This window comes from Danio rerio, chromosome 3, assembly GCF_052040795.2.
Source record: "Danio rerio strain M-AB ecotype USA chromosome 3, GRCz13ab, whole genome shotgun sequence".
Classification (NCBI taxonomy): domain Eukaryota; kingdom Metazoa; phylum Chordata; class Actinopteri; order Cypriniformes; family Danionidae; genus Danio; species Danio rerio.
The window spans coordinates 66,231,537-66,245,450 of NC_141023.1; the positions used below are offsets into that span (position 1 = coordinate 66,231,537).

Consider the following 13,914-nt stretch of genomic DNA (forward strand, 5'->3'; position numbering starts at 1 on the left):
AACTGGTTAAACAGTTGAGTTTTACCATTGTTAAGTTCATTCAGCCCATCTCCAGGTCTGGCAGAAGCACTTTTAGCTTAGCTTAGCATAAATCATTGAATCGGATTAGACCATTAGCTTAGTCCAGGAGTTTCAGTACTGGGTTGTAAAAGAGTTAGTCATGGAATTTTAGCTTTTTAGTCCGTCAGAAAGTCAGAGAATTTGACATTTTACTTACGCCTGATTCACACGGGGCTTCATCGTCAACGCTTGACAGAGAGCGTGTCTGAAGTTGGGGCTGACGCTGATATGACGATCGCGTCAGTCCCAACATCAGACACGCCCACTGTCAATCGTTGACACTGAAGATGAACAGTGCGAAATAAATAGCCAGCAATTCCAGCATGTGCTTTACACAGCGAATGCCGTTCCAGCTGCAACCCTGTACTGGGAAACACCCATACACACTCATTCACACACACACTCGTACACTACAGCCAATGTAGTTCATCAATTCCCCTATAGCGCATGTGTTTGGATTGTGGGCGGAACCGAAGCACCCAGAGGAAACCTACGCCAACACAGGGAGAACATGCAAACTCCACATAGAAACGACAACTGACCCAGTCGGGATTTGAATCAGTGACCTTGGCATGAGGCGGCAGTGCTAACTACTGAGCCGCCGTGCCACCCACTCAGGGTATAAGCGCTTAATTTTTACATTGAATCTTTATTTACATTCTCTCCCTGATTTAGGGCAATGTGCAGGTGTTTTACCGGGACCTTCCTCTGTCCATTCAGGACGGATATGAGCGGTTTCTGTCCTCTGACACTGTGACTCTTCATCAGTATCAGGTTTGTTTCAGGTGTCGTCTGATAAAGTCAGATAAAGTACATCCAGGCGGTTGTTATCACAGAATAAAGCAGCTGTTGTGTAAAACTGAGGGGGTTTATTCTGTATTATTACATGTCTGTCTGGAATTCTCGATTCTGATTGGTCAGTTGAGACATTCTAAGGGCTGTCACGCCATGGTTTTTAACTTTTTTTGACTGTCCGGCACCATCTAGTGTCTGAATAATGCGCAGGTTAGTGTATACTCCATCAGCTGTTTTAGTTTCTGTTGTGTTTTTGACTGTCCGGCACCATCTTGTGTCTGAATAATGCGCAGGTTAGTGTATACTCCATCAGCTGTTTTAGTTTCTGTTGTGTTTTTGACTTTTTGTCTTCATCTTGTGTCTGAATAATGCTCAGGTTAGTGTATACTCCATCAGCTGTTTTAGTTTCTGTCAGCTTTGTATTTTTGTCACTTTGGCGCCATCTAGTGTCTGAATAATGTGCAGGTTAGTGTATACAACAACAGCTGATGGAGTATACACTAACCTGTACATTATTTAGACACTAGATGGCGCCAAACTGCCAAAAACACAAAGCCGACAGAAACTGAAACAGCTGATGGATTATACACTAACCTGAGCATTATTTAGACACTAGATGGCGCCAAACAGACAAAAGCAGTGATGTGCCTCAAACATAGAAATTTGGATGAGCACATATGGTCGAAAATAATGCAATGTACCCGGATTAGCCTTCCTTGTTATTTTTAGCAGTTGTTATCTGGGAAAAACATACCTTGGAAATGCCACGACTGACCAATCAGAATTAAGTTCCAAACCACTATACAAAAGAAGTGCCGAACATATAGTAGCACCTTTAAACCTTCACAAGTGTAATCTGTCTTCCTTTAATTTAGGTTTTTGGACATTTGAAAAGGCTTGGGTATGTTGTGAACAGATTTGATCCCAGGTAACGATCATGTGATTACTCTCATTTGCGTGTATGAACTTTTATGACGTTGTGTTTAATTAGTATAGATTTCTTTTTGAAACTGTTACCTAATATTTGTGTACGGTTCTCAATTAAAGTCATCTATCACACAGTTCAGTCTCATCCACATATGAGAGACAGCTGAATCTGCCAGCATCGGACAAACAGAAGAAACAGCTGAAGAGGAAACGCTCTCAAAGTCCTGTGTCCAGGTACAGTTATTTTATTAATATTATTATTATCGGTTTATTAGCGATACCAACATTTGCAGCCAAAATTATGAGTTTCAATTTCTTTTAAAAGTATATCTTAAGTGTTGCCCACAGTGTTGAGCTAGCAGAGACCAGTAAATTACTTGCGGTCTGCAGCCTCCGCAGGGGTCCAAACAGTCCTCTAGTGAATTTGTCATCCGAAACATGCAACAAAACGTAACGCGTTTCAGATTAGCAAAAGTGGTGCCAGCGCCCTTTAGTGGATTTTCCATCTGAAACATGCAGCAAAACATACCCTAAATAGCAAACTTTATAGTCACAAAATGTCGACAAGGCCCTGAAGTGGATTTGTTGTCTGAAACGTGCAGCAACATGTATCCAAAGTAACATTTATAATTCGTAGCAATGTCAACAGCGCCCTCTAGTGAATTTGCCATCTGAAACGTGCAAGAAAATTAATCCAGAGTAGCGCATTTCAGATTCGCAAAAAATGACGACTACGTCCTCTAGTGGGTTTGTGTTCTGAAACATGCAACAAAACACAGCCTAACATTTCAAATGAGCAAAAATGTCGAAAGCGCCCTCTAGTGAATTTATCTAAACGTGCAACAAAGCGTATCCAAAGTTGCACGTTTCTGATTAGCAGCGATGTCAACAGGGCCCTCTAGTGGATTTGTCATCTGAAACGTGCAACAAAATGTTTATAAAGTAATGCACTTCAGATACAGTATTGAGCTAGCAGACATATTAGTAGCGGCGATCACTAATACAAAAATAAAACTCGTGATCGGACACAAATGTGTTAATGAAGACGTTTAAGTGTCTGCTTGGGTTGTATTTAATGTTTTCAACGTGCTGCTGTCATGTCCATAAAATTATTATAGTGTTGTATCGATTTAGTATCAGTATCGTGATATTTAATTTAGGTATCGAAGTCAAAATTTTGGTATCGTGCAGCACTAGTTTGGATTACTTCCAAACTTGATGCTTTTGACGACGTTTTGAAATGTCAACAGCGCCCTCTAGTGAGTTTGTATTTTGAAACATGCGTCAAAGCACAGGCAGACAAACATATTTCAGATTTGCAAAAATGTAGACAGCGCCCTCTAGTGGATTTGCCATCTAAAATGTGCAAGAAAATTAATCCAGAGTAGCACATTTCAGGTTCACAAAAATGTCGACGACGCCCTCTAGTGGGTTTGTGTTCTGAAACATGCAACAAAACACAGCCTAACATTTCAAATTAGCAAAAATGTAGAAAGCGCCCTCTATTGAATTTATCTAAACGTGCAACAAAGCGTATCCAAAGTTGCACGTATCTGATTTGCAGCAATGTCGACAGGGCCCTCTAGTGGATTTGTCATCTGAAACGTGCAACAAAACATACTCTAAGTATTGCAATTCAGATTTGCCAAAATGCTTTCAGTGCCCTCCAGTGGATTTGTTATCTGAAACTTGCAAGAAAATATACCCAAAGTAACATTTCAAATAACTGGTAGCAAAAATGTAGACTGTGGACTCTAGTGGATTTGTCATCTGAAACGTGCAACAAAATGTATGCAAAGTAATGCACTTTAGATACAGTATTGAGCTAGCAGACCAGTAAATTAGTAACGGTCTGCTGTCTCCAAAGGGGTCCATACAGCCCTCTAGTGGATTTGTTATCTAAGCATGCAACAAAATGTATCCCAAGTAACGTATTTCAAATTAGCAAAAATGTCGACAGTGGCCTCTAGTGGATTTGTCATCTGAAACGTGCAGGAAAACACATCCAAGGTAGTAAATTTCTGATTTACAGCAGCGCCCTCTAGTGGATTTGTATTTTGAAACGTGTATCAAAGCACAGGCAGAGTAACATATTTACATTTTGCAGAAATGTCGACAGCACCCTCTAGTGGATTTATCTGAAAAGTGCAACAAAATGTATCCAAAGTAACGTATTTCAGATTTGCAAAAATGTTGACAGTGCCCTCTAGTGGATTTGTCATCTGAAACTTGAAACACAACATACCCCATGTGACGTATTTCAGATTTACAAAAATGTAGGCGGCGCCCTTTAGTGGATTTGTTGTCTGAAATGTGCAGCAAATGTATTTAAAGTAACACATTTATGATTTGTAGCAATGTCAACAGCGCCCTCTAGTGGATTTGTGTTCTGAAACATGCAACAAAACACAGCCAAAGTACCATATTTCAGATTTGCAAAGATGTCGAGAGTGCCCTTAAGTGGATTTTTCATCTGAAGCATGCAACAGAACACACCCTAAATAGCACACTTCATAGTTACAAAATGTACAACGCCCTCTTGTGGATTTGTTATCTGAAACATGAAACAAAACATACCCTAAATAGCACATTTCATAGTCTCAAAGTGTCGACAACGGCCTCTAGTGGATTTGTTATCTCAAATATAAAACAAAACATACTCTATATAGCACATTTCATAGTCTCAAAGTGTCGGCAACGCCCTCTAGTGGATTTGTGTTCTGAAACATGCAACAAAACACAGCCAAAGTACCATATTTCAGATTTGCAAAGATGTCGAGAGTGCCCTTAAGTAGTTTTCATCTGAAGCATGCAACAGAACACACCCTAAATAGCGCACTTCATAGTTTCAAAATGTACAACGTCCTCTTGTGGATTTGTTATCTGAAACATGAAACAAAACATACCCTAAATAGCACATTTCATAGTCTCAAAGTGTCGACAGCGCCCTCTAGTGGATTTGTTATCTGAAACATGAAACAAAACATACCCTAAATAGCACATTTCATAGTCTCAAAGTGTCGACAGCGCCCTCTAGTGGATTTGTTATCTGAAATATGAAACAAAACATACTCTATATAGCACATTTCATAGTCTCAAAGTGTCGGCAACGCCCTCTAGTGGATTTGTGTTCTGAAACATGCAACAAAACACAGCCAAAGTACCATATTTCAGATTTGCAAAGACGTCGAGAGTGCCCTTAAGTGGATTTTTCATCTGAAGCATGCAACAGAACACACCCTAAATAGCGCACTACATAGTTACAAAATGTACAACGCCCTCTTGTGGATCTGTTATCTGAAACATGAAATAAAACATACCCTAAATAGCACATTTCATAGTCTCAAAGTGTCGACAGCGCCCTCTAGTGGATTTGTTGTCTGAAACAAGCAACAAAATGTATCCAAAGTAATAAATTTCTGATTTGTAGCGATGTCAACAGCGCCCTCAAGTGGATTTGTGTTCTGAAACATGCATTAAAACAAAGCCGAAGTACCATATTTCAGATTTGCAAAGATGTCGAGAGCGCCCTCTAGTGGATTTGTGTTCTGAAACATGCAACAAAACACACCCTAAGTAACGTATTTTAGAAAATGTAGGCTGAGGGAAGTATTCCAGTGAGCATGGGCTGACAAAATGAGTGGCCAATTTTGATCTAATGGTGACCTAAATTATCTCTTAATCCTAATTCAAACCTTTTGGTTTCAGTGATAAACACGGCATATCAACAGAGGAGAGGACGACATCTGAAGCTCACAATGAGCTAGCGGAGACCAGTAAACTACCAGCAGATCTGCAGGAGCCGGTACATTTAGCTGACGTACCTGAGAGGACATGGTGGATGGAGGAGGACGTCCAGCAAAAACACCCAAAAACCCAAACTGCAGCTCCCCGTTGGGACTTCAGCAGCATTAGTTTCCCAGATCTGGGCTCCTGCAGGAGATCTGAGCGTTTGGCGTCTCCACACCGCAGCCTGCTGCCTGAAAATGTAGATGTGGGTGAATGTGACGTGTCCCACTGGCTAGGCAGACTCAACATGAAGCAGGAGAAGCTGTCGCGGCGGGACATGGAGCGACAGAGGGAGCGGGACAGATACCGCAGGGATGTTAACAGTGACCGGGAGGTGCGGCGCTGCAGGAACTGGGCAGAATATTCAGAGCTGATGGAGGAACGGAGGAGGCGGAGGAGAAAACACAGACCTGAACATTTGTGGGAGAGAGAGGAGACGCCGCTCACTCAGCCCGGACAGTGCACATCACACCGTAAGATGTACTTTACACTAGATGACTGAATAATGAGGCTTACTGGGAGAGGATTTAATGGTGACTGGGTAAAGACTGGAGAAGAGAAATGAAAGAAAGACAGAAGGAATGAAGGAAAGAAAACGAATGAATGAATGATGGAAAGATAAGGAAAGAAAGAATGAAGAAAAGAGGGAACAAAAGAAAAATAAACAAGGAGAGAAGTAAAAGAAAGAAAGGGGGAAAGAAAGATTGTTGGAAAAAAAGGAATGAAGGAAAGAAAGATAAGGAAAGAAGTATAAGAAAAAGGTGAAAAGAAAGAATGATGGAAAGAAAAGAAAAGATGGAAAGATAAGAAAATGAAGAATGAAGAAAAGAGAGGAAAAGAAAGATGAGGAATGAAGTGAAATAAAGGGGGAAAGGAAAGAATGATGGCAGGAAAAAGAAAGATGGAATGAAAGAAGGACTGAAGGAAAAAGAAAGCAAGAAAAAAGGGAACGAAAGAATGAGTTAATAAAAGAGGGAAAGAAAGATAAGGAAAGAAGTAAAAGGAAGAGAGTAAAGAGAAAGAATGATTGAAAGAAAAAGAAAGGACTAAAGAAAAGACAAATAAAGAAAGAATGATGGAAAGAAAGCAGGAATGAAGAAAAGAGAGGGAAAGAAAGATAATGAAAGAAGTAAAAGAAAGGGGAAATGTAAGATTGTTAGAAAGAAAAAGAAAGAAGGACTGAAGGAAAGAGAAAGAAAGAAAAGGAATGAAGGAAAGAGAGGGAAAGAAGTACAAGAACGAAAGTGAAAAGAAAGAATGATGCAAAGAAAAGAAAAAGATGGAAAGATATAGAATAAACGAATGAAGAAAAGAGAGGAAAGGAAAGATAAAGAAGTAAAAGAGGTGGAAAAGAAAGAATGATGGAAAGAAAAAGAAAGAAGGAACGAAATAAGGACTGAAGGAAAGAAAGCAAGAAAAAAGTGAAAAGAAAGAATGATGGAAAGAAAAGAACGATGGAAAGATAAGAAAAGGAAGAATGAAGAAAAGAGAGATGAGGAAAGAAGTAAAATAAAGGGGGAAAGGAAAGAATGATGGCAGGTAAAAGAAATAAGGAATGAAAGAAGGACTGAAGGGAAAAGAAAGCAAGAAAAAAGGGAATGAAAGAAGTAGTTAATGAAAGAAGGAAAGAAAGATAAGGAATGAAGTAAAGGAGAGTAAAAAGAGAATGATTGAAAGAAAAATAAAGAAGGACTAAAGGAAAGAGAAATAAAGAAAGAGTGATGGAAAGAAAGTAGGAATGAAGAAAAGAGAGGGAAAGAAAGAAAAAGAAAGATAAGTAAAAGAAAGGGGAAAGGTAAGCTTGTTAGAAAGAAAAAGAAAGAAGGACTGAAGGAAAGAGAAAGAAATAATGGAAAGGAAAGAAAAGGAATGAGGGAAAGAAGTAGAAGAAAGAAAGAGAAAAGAAAGAATGATGCAAAGAAAAGAAAAAGATGGAAAGATACAGAATAAAGCATGAAGAAAAGAGGGAAAGATAAAGAAGTAAAAGAAAGGGGGAAAAGAAAGAATGGTGGAAAGAAAAAGAAAGGCTGGAGAAAAGAAAGCAAGAAAATAGGGAAAGAAAAGTAGTTAATGAAAGAGGGAAAGAAAGATAAGGAATGAAGTAAAAGAGAGTAAAAAGAGAATGATTGAAAGAAAAAGAAAGAAGGACTAAAGGAAAACAAAGAAAGAAAGAATGATGGAAAGAAAGCAGGAATGAAGAAAAGAGAGGGAAAGAAAGAAAAAGTAAAAGAAAGGGGGAAGGTAAGATTGTTAGAAAGAAAAGGAAAGTAAAAAGAAAGGACTGTAGGCAAGAGAAAGAAAGAATGGAAAGAAAAGTAATGAGGGAAAGAAGTAGAAGAAAGAAAGAATGATGCAAAGAAAGAAAAAGATGGAAAGATAGAATAAAGAATGTAGAAAAGAGAGGGAAAGAAAGATAAAGAAGTAAAAGAAAGGGGGAAAGAAAAGGAAAGAAGGGCTGGAGAAAAGAAAGCAAGAAAATAGGGAAAGAAAGGAATTGATGAAAGAGGGAAAAAAAGAGGGAATGATCGAAAAAAAGAAGGTAAGAAGTAAAAGAAAGAACAAACGCAAAGAAAGACAGTAAAATGAAGTAATGATTAAAAAAAGAAAGGACTGGAGGAAAGACAAAGAAAGAAGAAGAAAGATAAGGAAAGAAATGAAAGAAAGAAAAAAGGGAAAGGAAAGAACAATTTAAAAAAGAAAGAATGAAGGAAAGAAAAATAAGGACTGAGAGAAAGAAAAAGAAGGACTGAAGGAAAGAGAAAGAAAAAGAAGGAATGAAGGAAAGAGAAAGAAGGGAAAGGAAAGAAAGAACAGTTTAAATAAAGGATTGCCGTTCACGTGTGCACCTTACAGAAAACAGCACTATGACTCCACTAAAGGCTGACTTACACTGTCGCCTGCACTGCAAAAAAAGGTTCTCTCAAGAGTTTTTGTCTGTGGTAAATGCCCGTGTGACTTTCCTCTTGTTGTATTTTGTGTGCTGCAGGTGAACTGCTGGACCAGATCGGCATCATCAAGTCCTCTACTTTCTCTGAGGGTCTTTCCAGGTGTTTACACACTCTCACAGTTTGCTCTCCTTTTGCTATCTTTCCCTGTCTGAACATTTGATCCATGTCAAATAAAGAGATATATTAATTCATTTAACGAAAATGAAACGATGGTGAGACAAACGATATCCATGTGTATGTCAAGTAGCAATCTTCCCAAACTAATACGGAAGTTACTCATACTGCAATTCTTCAGCTGGCCACTGGGGGCTGACCCCAAAACTGAGCATATTTACATTGACTCCAGTGTTAAATGCAAGAAAGTAGGTATATTGAAAGAAAAGGGAAATGAAAGAAAGAAGGGAAAGGAAAGAAAGAACAATGCACACAAGGAATCAAGGAAAGAAAGGAAAAGAAAAGTAACAAAAGAAAAAAAGGAAAATGAAAGAAATAAAAAAGGAAGAAGCGATGGCAACCTTCCATTCTCCCACTTAAAACTAATACAGAAGTAACTAAAACTGCAATTCAACAACTGGCCACTGGGGGCTGGCTCCAAAACACAGCAAATTTACATTGACTCCAATGTTAAAATACAAGAAAGTAGGGAAATGAAGAGAAACAGGGGAAAGAAAGAACGATGGACTGTAGGAATGAAAAAAAGTAGGAAATAATGAAGGAAAAGAAAGAAGCAAAAAGAGAGAAAGGATTAAAATGACAGAAAGAAAGAACAATGGCAACCTCCTGCTTCTTTTACTTGAAACTAATACAGAAGTTACCAAAACTGCAATTCATCATCTGGCCACCGGGGGCTGGCTCCAAAACACAGCAAATTTACATTGACTCCAATGTTAAAATACAAGAAAGCAGGGAAATGAAAAAAGAAAGATGGGAAAGGAAAGAAAGAACGAAGGACAGTAGGACTAAAGAAAGGAAAGAATGAATGAAAGAAGAAAAAAATTAAAAGGAAAGAAAGACGGACAGAAAGAAAAGAATTATGGCAACCTCCCGCTCTCCCTCTTGAAACTAATACGGACGCAATTCAACATTCGAGTCTGGCTTTTTTAATGTTTAAATCTTTTTAAAGCCATTGTCCGTGTGTTTTAATGAAACTTGCACCACAGTGATGTCATGAAACTGGCAGCTTTGACTCTTCTCTCAGAATGAAGCGAGTCAAACAAGCGTTCGAGATCATAATTAGCCTCTGTTTCCTCAGATTGTCCCCGTCAGACCAGTGGAAGATTAGTTTCGATGTTTACCAACCAGACACGGTGGCGGAGTTTAAAAAGAGCCACCCTGGAAAGCCTTACACACGCATGTGTGTCTGCAGGTAAACACACACACACACACACACACACACACACACAATGCACCCAAATGAGTCCAGTGATTGATTTCATGCTTCATGATGGCGCACAATGACTGGTGTCTTTTACGTTTTGTCTTAATCATACAGTCGGTGGATCTTTACTCACTGCTGATTCATTCTGGATGATTAGTTTGTTTTTTTGCTCAATTTATCAATGACATGGAACATAATACAGGGAAATCTAAACCTTTTGCGGTCTCATGTTTATTTACATGAGTAAAAGAGCAGTTTTTAGGCATATATTCTAAATTATTGTATAAAAATTCTCAGATGAGATTAAAGCTAGCAGGGGTATTACTTTAAATCAGTTTAAATATCAAATATACTATTAAAATGGACTAAGATTTGTGTTTCTCAATGAATGCTTTTGGTTTACTATCATTTAGCACATTTTCAGTTCTGTGTGTGTGTGTGTGTGGGTGTGTACACATTTAGTTCTATGTTACAATGAGTGTTATGATTATTTGTATTCAATCATTCACTTGTTTATTTTATTTTCGGCTTAGTCTCTTTAATAATCAGGGGTCGCCACAGCGGAATGAACCGCCAACTTATCCAGCATACGCAGCGGATGACCTTCCAGCCGCAACCCATCACTGGGAAACATCCATACACACTCATACACTACGAACAATTTAGCCTACTCAATTCCCCTTTGGCGCATGTGTTTGGACTGTGGGGGAAACCGGAGCACTCGGTTGAAACCCACGACCACACGGGGAGAACATGCAAACTCCACACGGAAATGCCAACTGACCCAGCCGAGGCTCGAACCAGCAACCTTATTGTCGTGACAGCCTATTTATTTTCATTGGTTATTAATTTAGCATATATTTTCAGTGTAGTGTATGTATGTGTGTGTGTGTGTTTGTATACAAGTTCATTACTATTTTACATGGACTGTATGTTTATTCTGTTATTATATTTAATCCAGTATTAATTTTTAAAGTTAATTAAGTTGGTTAGTTAATCGTTTATCTGCATATTTGGTCCATCCCAGCTATCGCTATCAGCAAATTCCAAAATCAGTTGATCTATATCAGTTTGTGTGTGTGTGTATACACATTTAATACTGTTTTACAATGAGTGCTTTGATTATTTATTTATTTTAATCCAGTATTAATTAATTAATCAGTTAATCAATTGATTATCTGCATGCATGGTCTGACCTAACTATCGGTTTCGGCCAATATCGGTTCAGCTCTAATGATTTCTCTATTCAAAAATTTAAATATTTTATATTTGCTCTTATTTTCTCTCGCATAACTTCTATTTCTCCGTAGTTTAAGCTCTATTGTTTATTTATTTATTAATTCATGCATTTTCCATCAGCCCCTTTTTTCATCACAACAGAATGAACCGCCAACTATTCCAGCATGTTTTACACAGCGGATACCCTTCCAGTTGCAACCCAGTACCGGAAAACACCCATGCACACTCATTCACACACTCCTACACTATTGCCAATTTAGTAATTCCCCTACAGCGCATGTGTCTAGAGCACCCGGAGGAAACTCGCGCCAACATGCAAACGCCACACAGAAACACCAACTGACCCAGCCGGGGCTCGAACCAGCGACCTTCTTGCTGTGAGGCCACAGTGCTAACCACTGAGCCACCTTCACTGCATATCATACCGTGTAACGTGTGTGACTCTGTATGTGAGCGTCTGATCTGACGTACTGTATTTGTGTGTGTGTGTGTTTGTCAGTTTTGCGGGCCCTGTGCCGGATCTGCATGCTGTGAAGCAGCTCTCCTTCCAGAGCCAGGACGTCCCAGTGACGTTCGCAGTGGTGGATCACGGTGACATCTCCTTTTACTGCTTCAAAGACTTCAAACTTCCAACTGATGTGTATTAAAGCTGGATTTATCAAACTACAACTCAACTCAGTACAGCACCTGTGCATCTCAGGGGGATTATGGACGAAGAGTTCACCCTAAAATAACCGTTTCTATCATCGTTTAGTGACTCTTATTGGATTAAAAAAAGTCTTAATTCAAGAAGCTAAGCTTAGATAAGCACAAAATATTGTGTTGTTTACAGAAATAATGAGTCAAAATTAAGTGTTTTTCCTTAAAACAAGTCAAATAATCTGCTAATGAGAGAAGAGAAATCATTTTTGAGATTGTTTCCCCAATTGGTGGATTATTTTCGCTTCTTTTATGGAAAAACTCAGTTAAATTTGACTCATTATTTCTGAAAACACCACAATATTTTGTGCTTTTCTAGAAAAAGCTTCTTGATTTAGGAGTTTTTAGATATTTGGACTAGAAATGAGACAAAAAATTGAGCAGGAAAGTCTTCTTGGTTGATGGAAGTCAGCGGTCACATTTGTCTAAAACTGAACTGAAAACAGCACCTGTGCATCTCAGCGGGATTACACATGGAGAGTTCACCCTAAGATAACAGCTCTGTCATTGACTCTTAATGCATTGTGAATTAATAAAGTCTTAAATCAGGAAGCTTTTTCCTAGATAAGCACAAAATATTGTCTGTTTACTGAAATAATGAGTCAAAATTAAGTGAGTTTTTCCTTAAAACAAGTAAAATAAAAACATTAACATAAACATAACAGCTCTGTCATTGACTCTTAGCACAAAATATTGTCTGTTTACAGAAATAGAGTTAAAATGAAGTGTTTTTCCTTAAAACAAGTAAAATAATCTGCTAATGGGGGAAGAGAAATCACTTGAGATTGTTTCCCCCATTGGCGGATTATTTAGCTTGTTTTAAGGAAAAACTCACTTCATTTCGACTCATTATTGCTGAAAACACCACAATATTTTGTGCTTATCTAGAAAATGTTTCTTAATTTGAGAGTTTTTAGATATTCGAACTAGAAACGAGACAAAAAACTGAGCAGGAAAGTCTTCTTGGTTTGATGGAAGTCAACGATCACATTTGTCTAAATGTCTTGACTTCCCACTGTATTCAGTGTCAGTAAACAATGACAGAATTGTCCGAATTGAATTCATTTTTGGGTGAAATACTCGTTTAATTAGATTTTTGTCATCTTCAGGTTACACCAAAACAATCAACACCAGCGTCAGGGATGTCTTGTGTTTTAATATTATAAAAAAAATACAGATTTATTATTTGCTTCATTATTATTTCAGCTGCTGGAATTAATTTAATTGATCTGGTTACCCAGTGTTTTTGTTTGTATACTCATGGTGATGATGGTTAATGTTATTCACAGCACACTCAATCTGTTGCTGAACGGGAAAAGCATTGAAAATGCTCAATAAAGCAGTCCTTTTCATCTGCTGTGTGTGTTCATCAATTGTAAGGTCCACCCAGTTGCCTCAATAAATTGGTCAGGTGACTACGCTTTGCCCTGATTGGGCAGGTGTATGTACTGTTTTGATAGGTCAGATGTTTTCTCAGCTGTGACTGGTCAGATGTCTGTACTCTGCTCTGATTGGTCAGACGGTTCTACTCTGATCTGATTGGTCAGATGTCTCCAATTTGCCCTGACTGCTCAAACGGCGCTACTTTGCTCTGATTGGTCTGATGCATACACTGTTTTGATTAGTCAGACGTCTCTATTCTGATTGGTCAGGTGTATGCACTGTTTTGATTGGTAAGATGGCTCTGCTCATCTTTGATTGTCCAGACGGTTCTACTCTGGTTGGTCCCACGGTTGTACTCTGATTGGTCAGTTGGCTTAATTCACCTCTGATTGGTCAGTTAAGTAAAAGTTTGGCCTGATTAGCCAGATGACTCTGCTCTGATTGGTCAGATGGCTTTACTCTGATTAGTCATGCGTATGCACTCTTTAGATTGGTCAGATGGCTCTTCTCTGCTCTGATTGGTCAGACGTCTCCACTCAGATGACTACAATTTACAGCAATGTACAGAGACATCCTGAATGAAGACCTGCTTCAGAGTGCTCAGACTGGGGCGACGGTTCATCTTCCAGCAGGACAATGACCCAAAACACTGCCAAAACATCAATGGAGTGGCTTCACAATGACTCAGTGAATGTC

General features: G+C 38.7%; 1 protein-coding gene across 8 annotated transcripts in view; it reads left to right on the forward strand.

The window, feature by feature from the left end:
• Nucleotides 1-13,187, forward strand: part of tsen54 (TSEN54 tRNA splicing endonuclease subunit) — a 32,490-nt gene extending 19,303 nt beyond the window's left edge. For 4 of the 8 annotated variants that reach the window (XM_087242735.1, XM_087242739.1, XM_087242736.1 and 1 more), the window contains exons 5-11: nt 736-834; nt 1,731-1,783; nt 1,903-2,016; nt 5,491-6,044; nt 8,558-8,618; nt 9,772-9,885; nt 11,636-13,187. In XM_087242735.1, coding sequence (XP_087098861.1) covers nt 736-834; nt 1,731-1,783; nt 1,903-2,016; nt 5,491-6,044; nt 8,558-8,618; nt 9,772-9,885; nt 11,636-11,783 — 1,143 coding nt within the window. In that variant the 3' untranslated portion in view covers nt 11,784-13,187. 8 annotated transcript variants of the gene reach the window in all.
• Nucleotides 13,188-13,914: the final 727 nt, after the last annotated feature.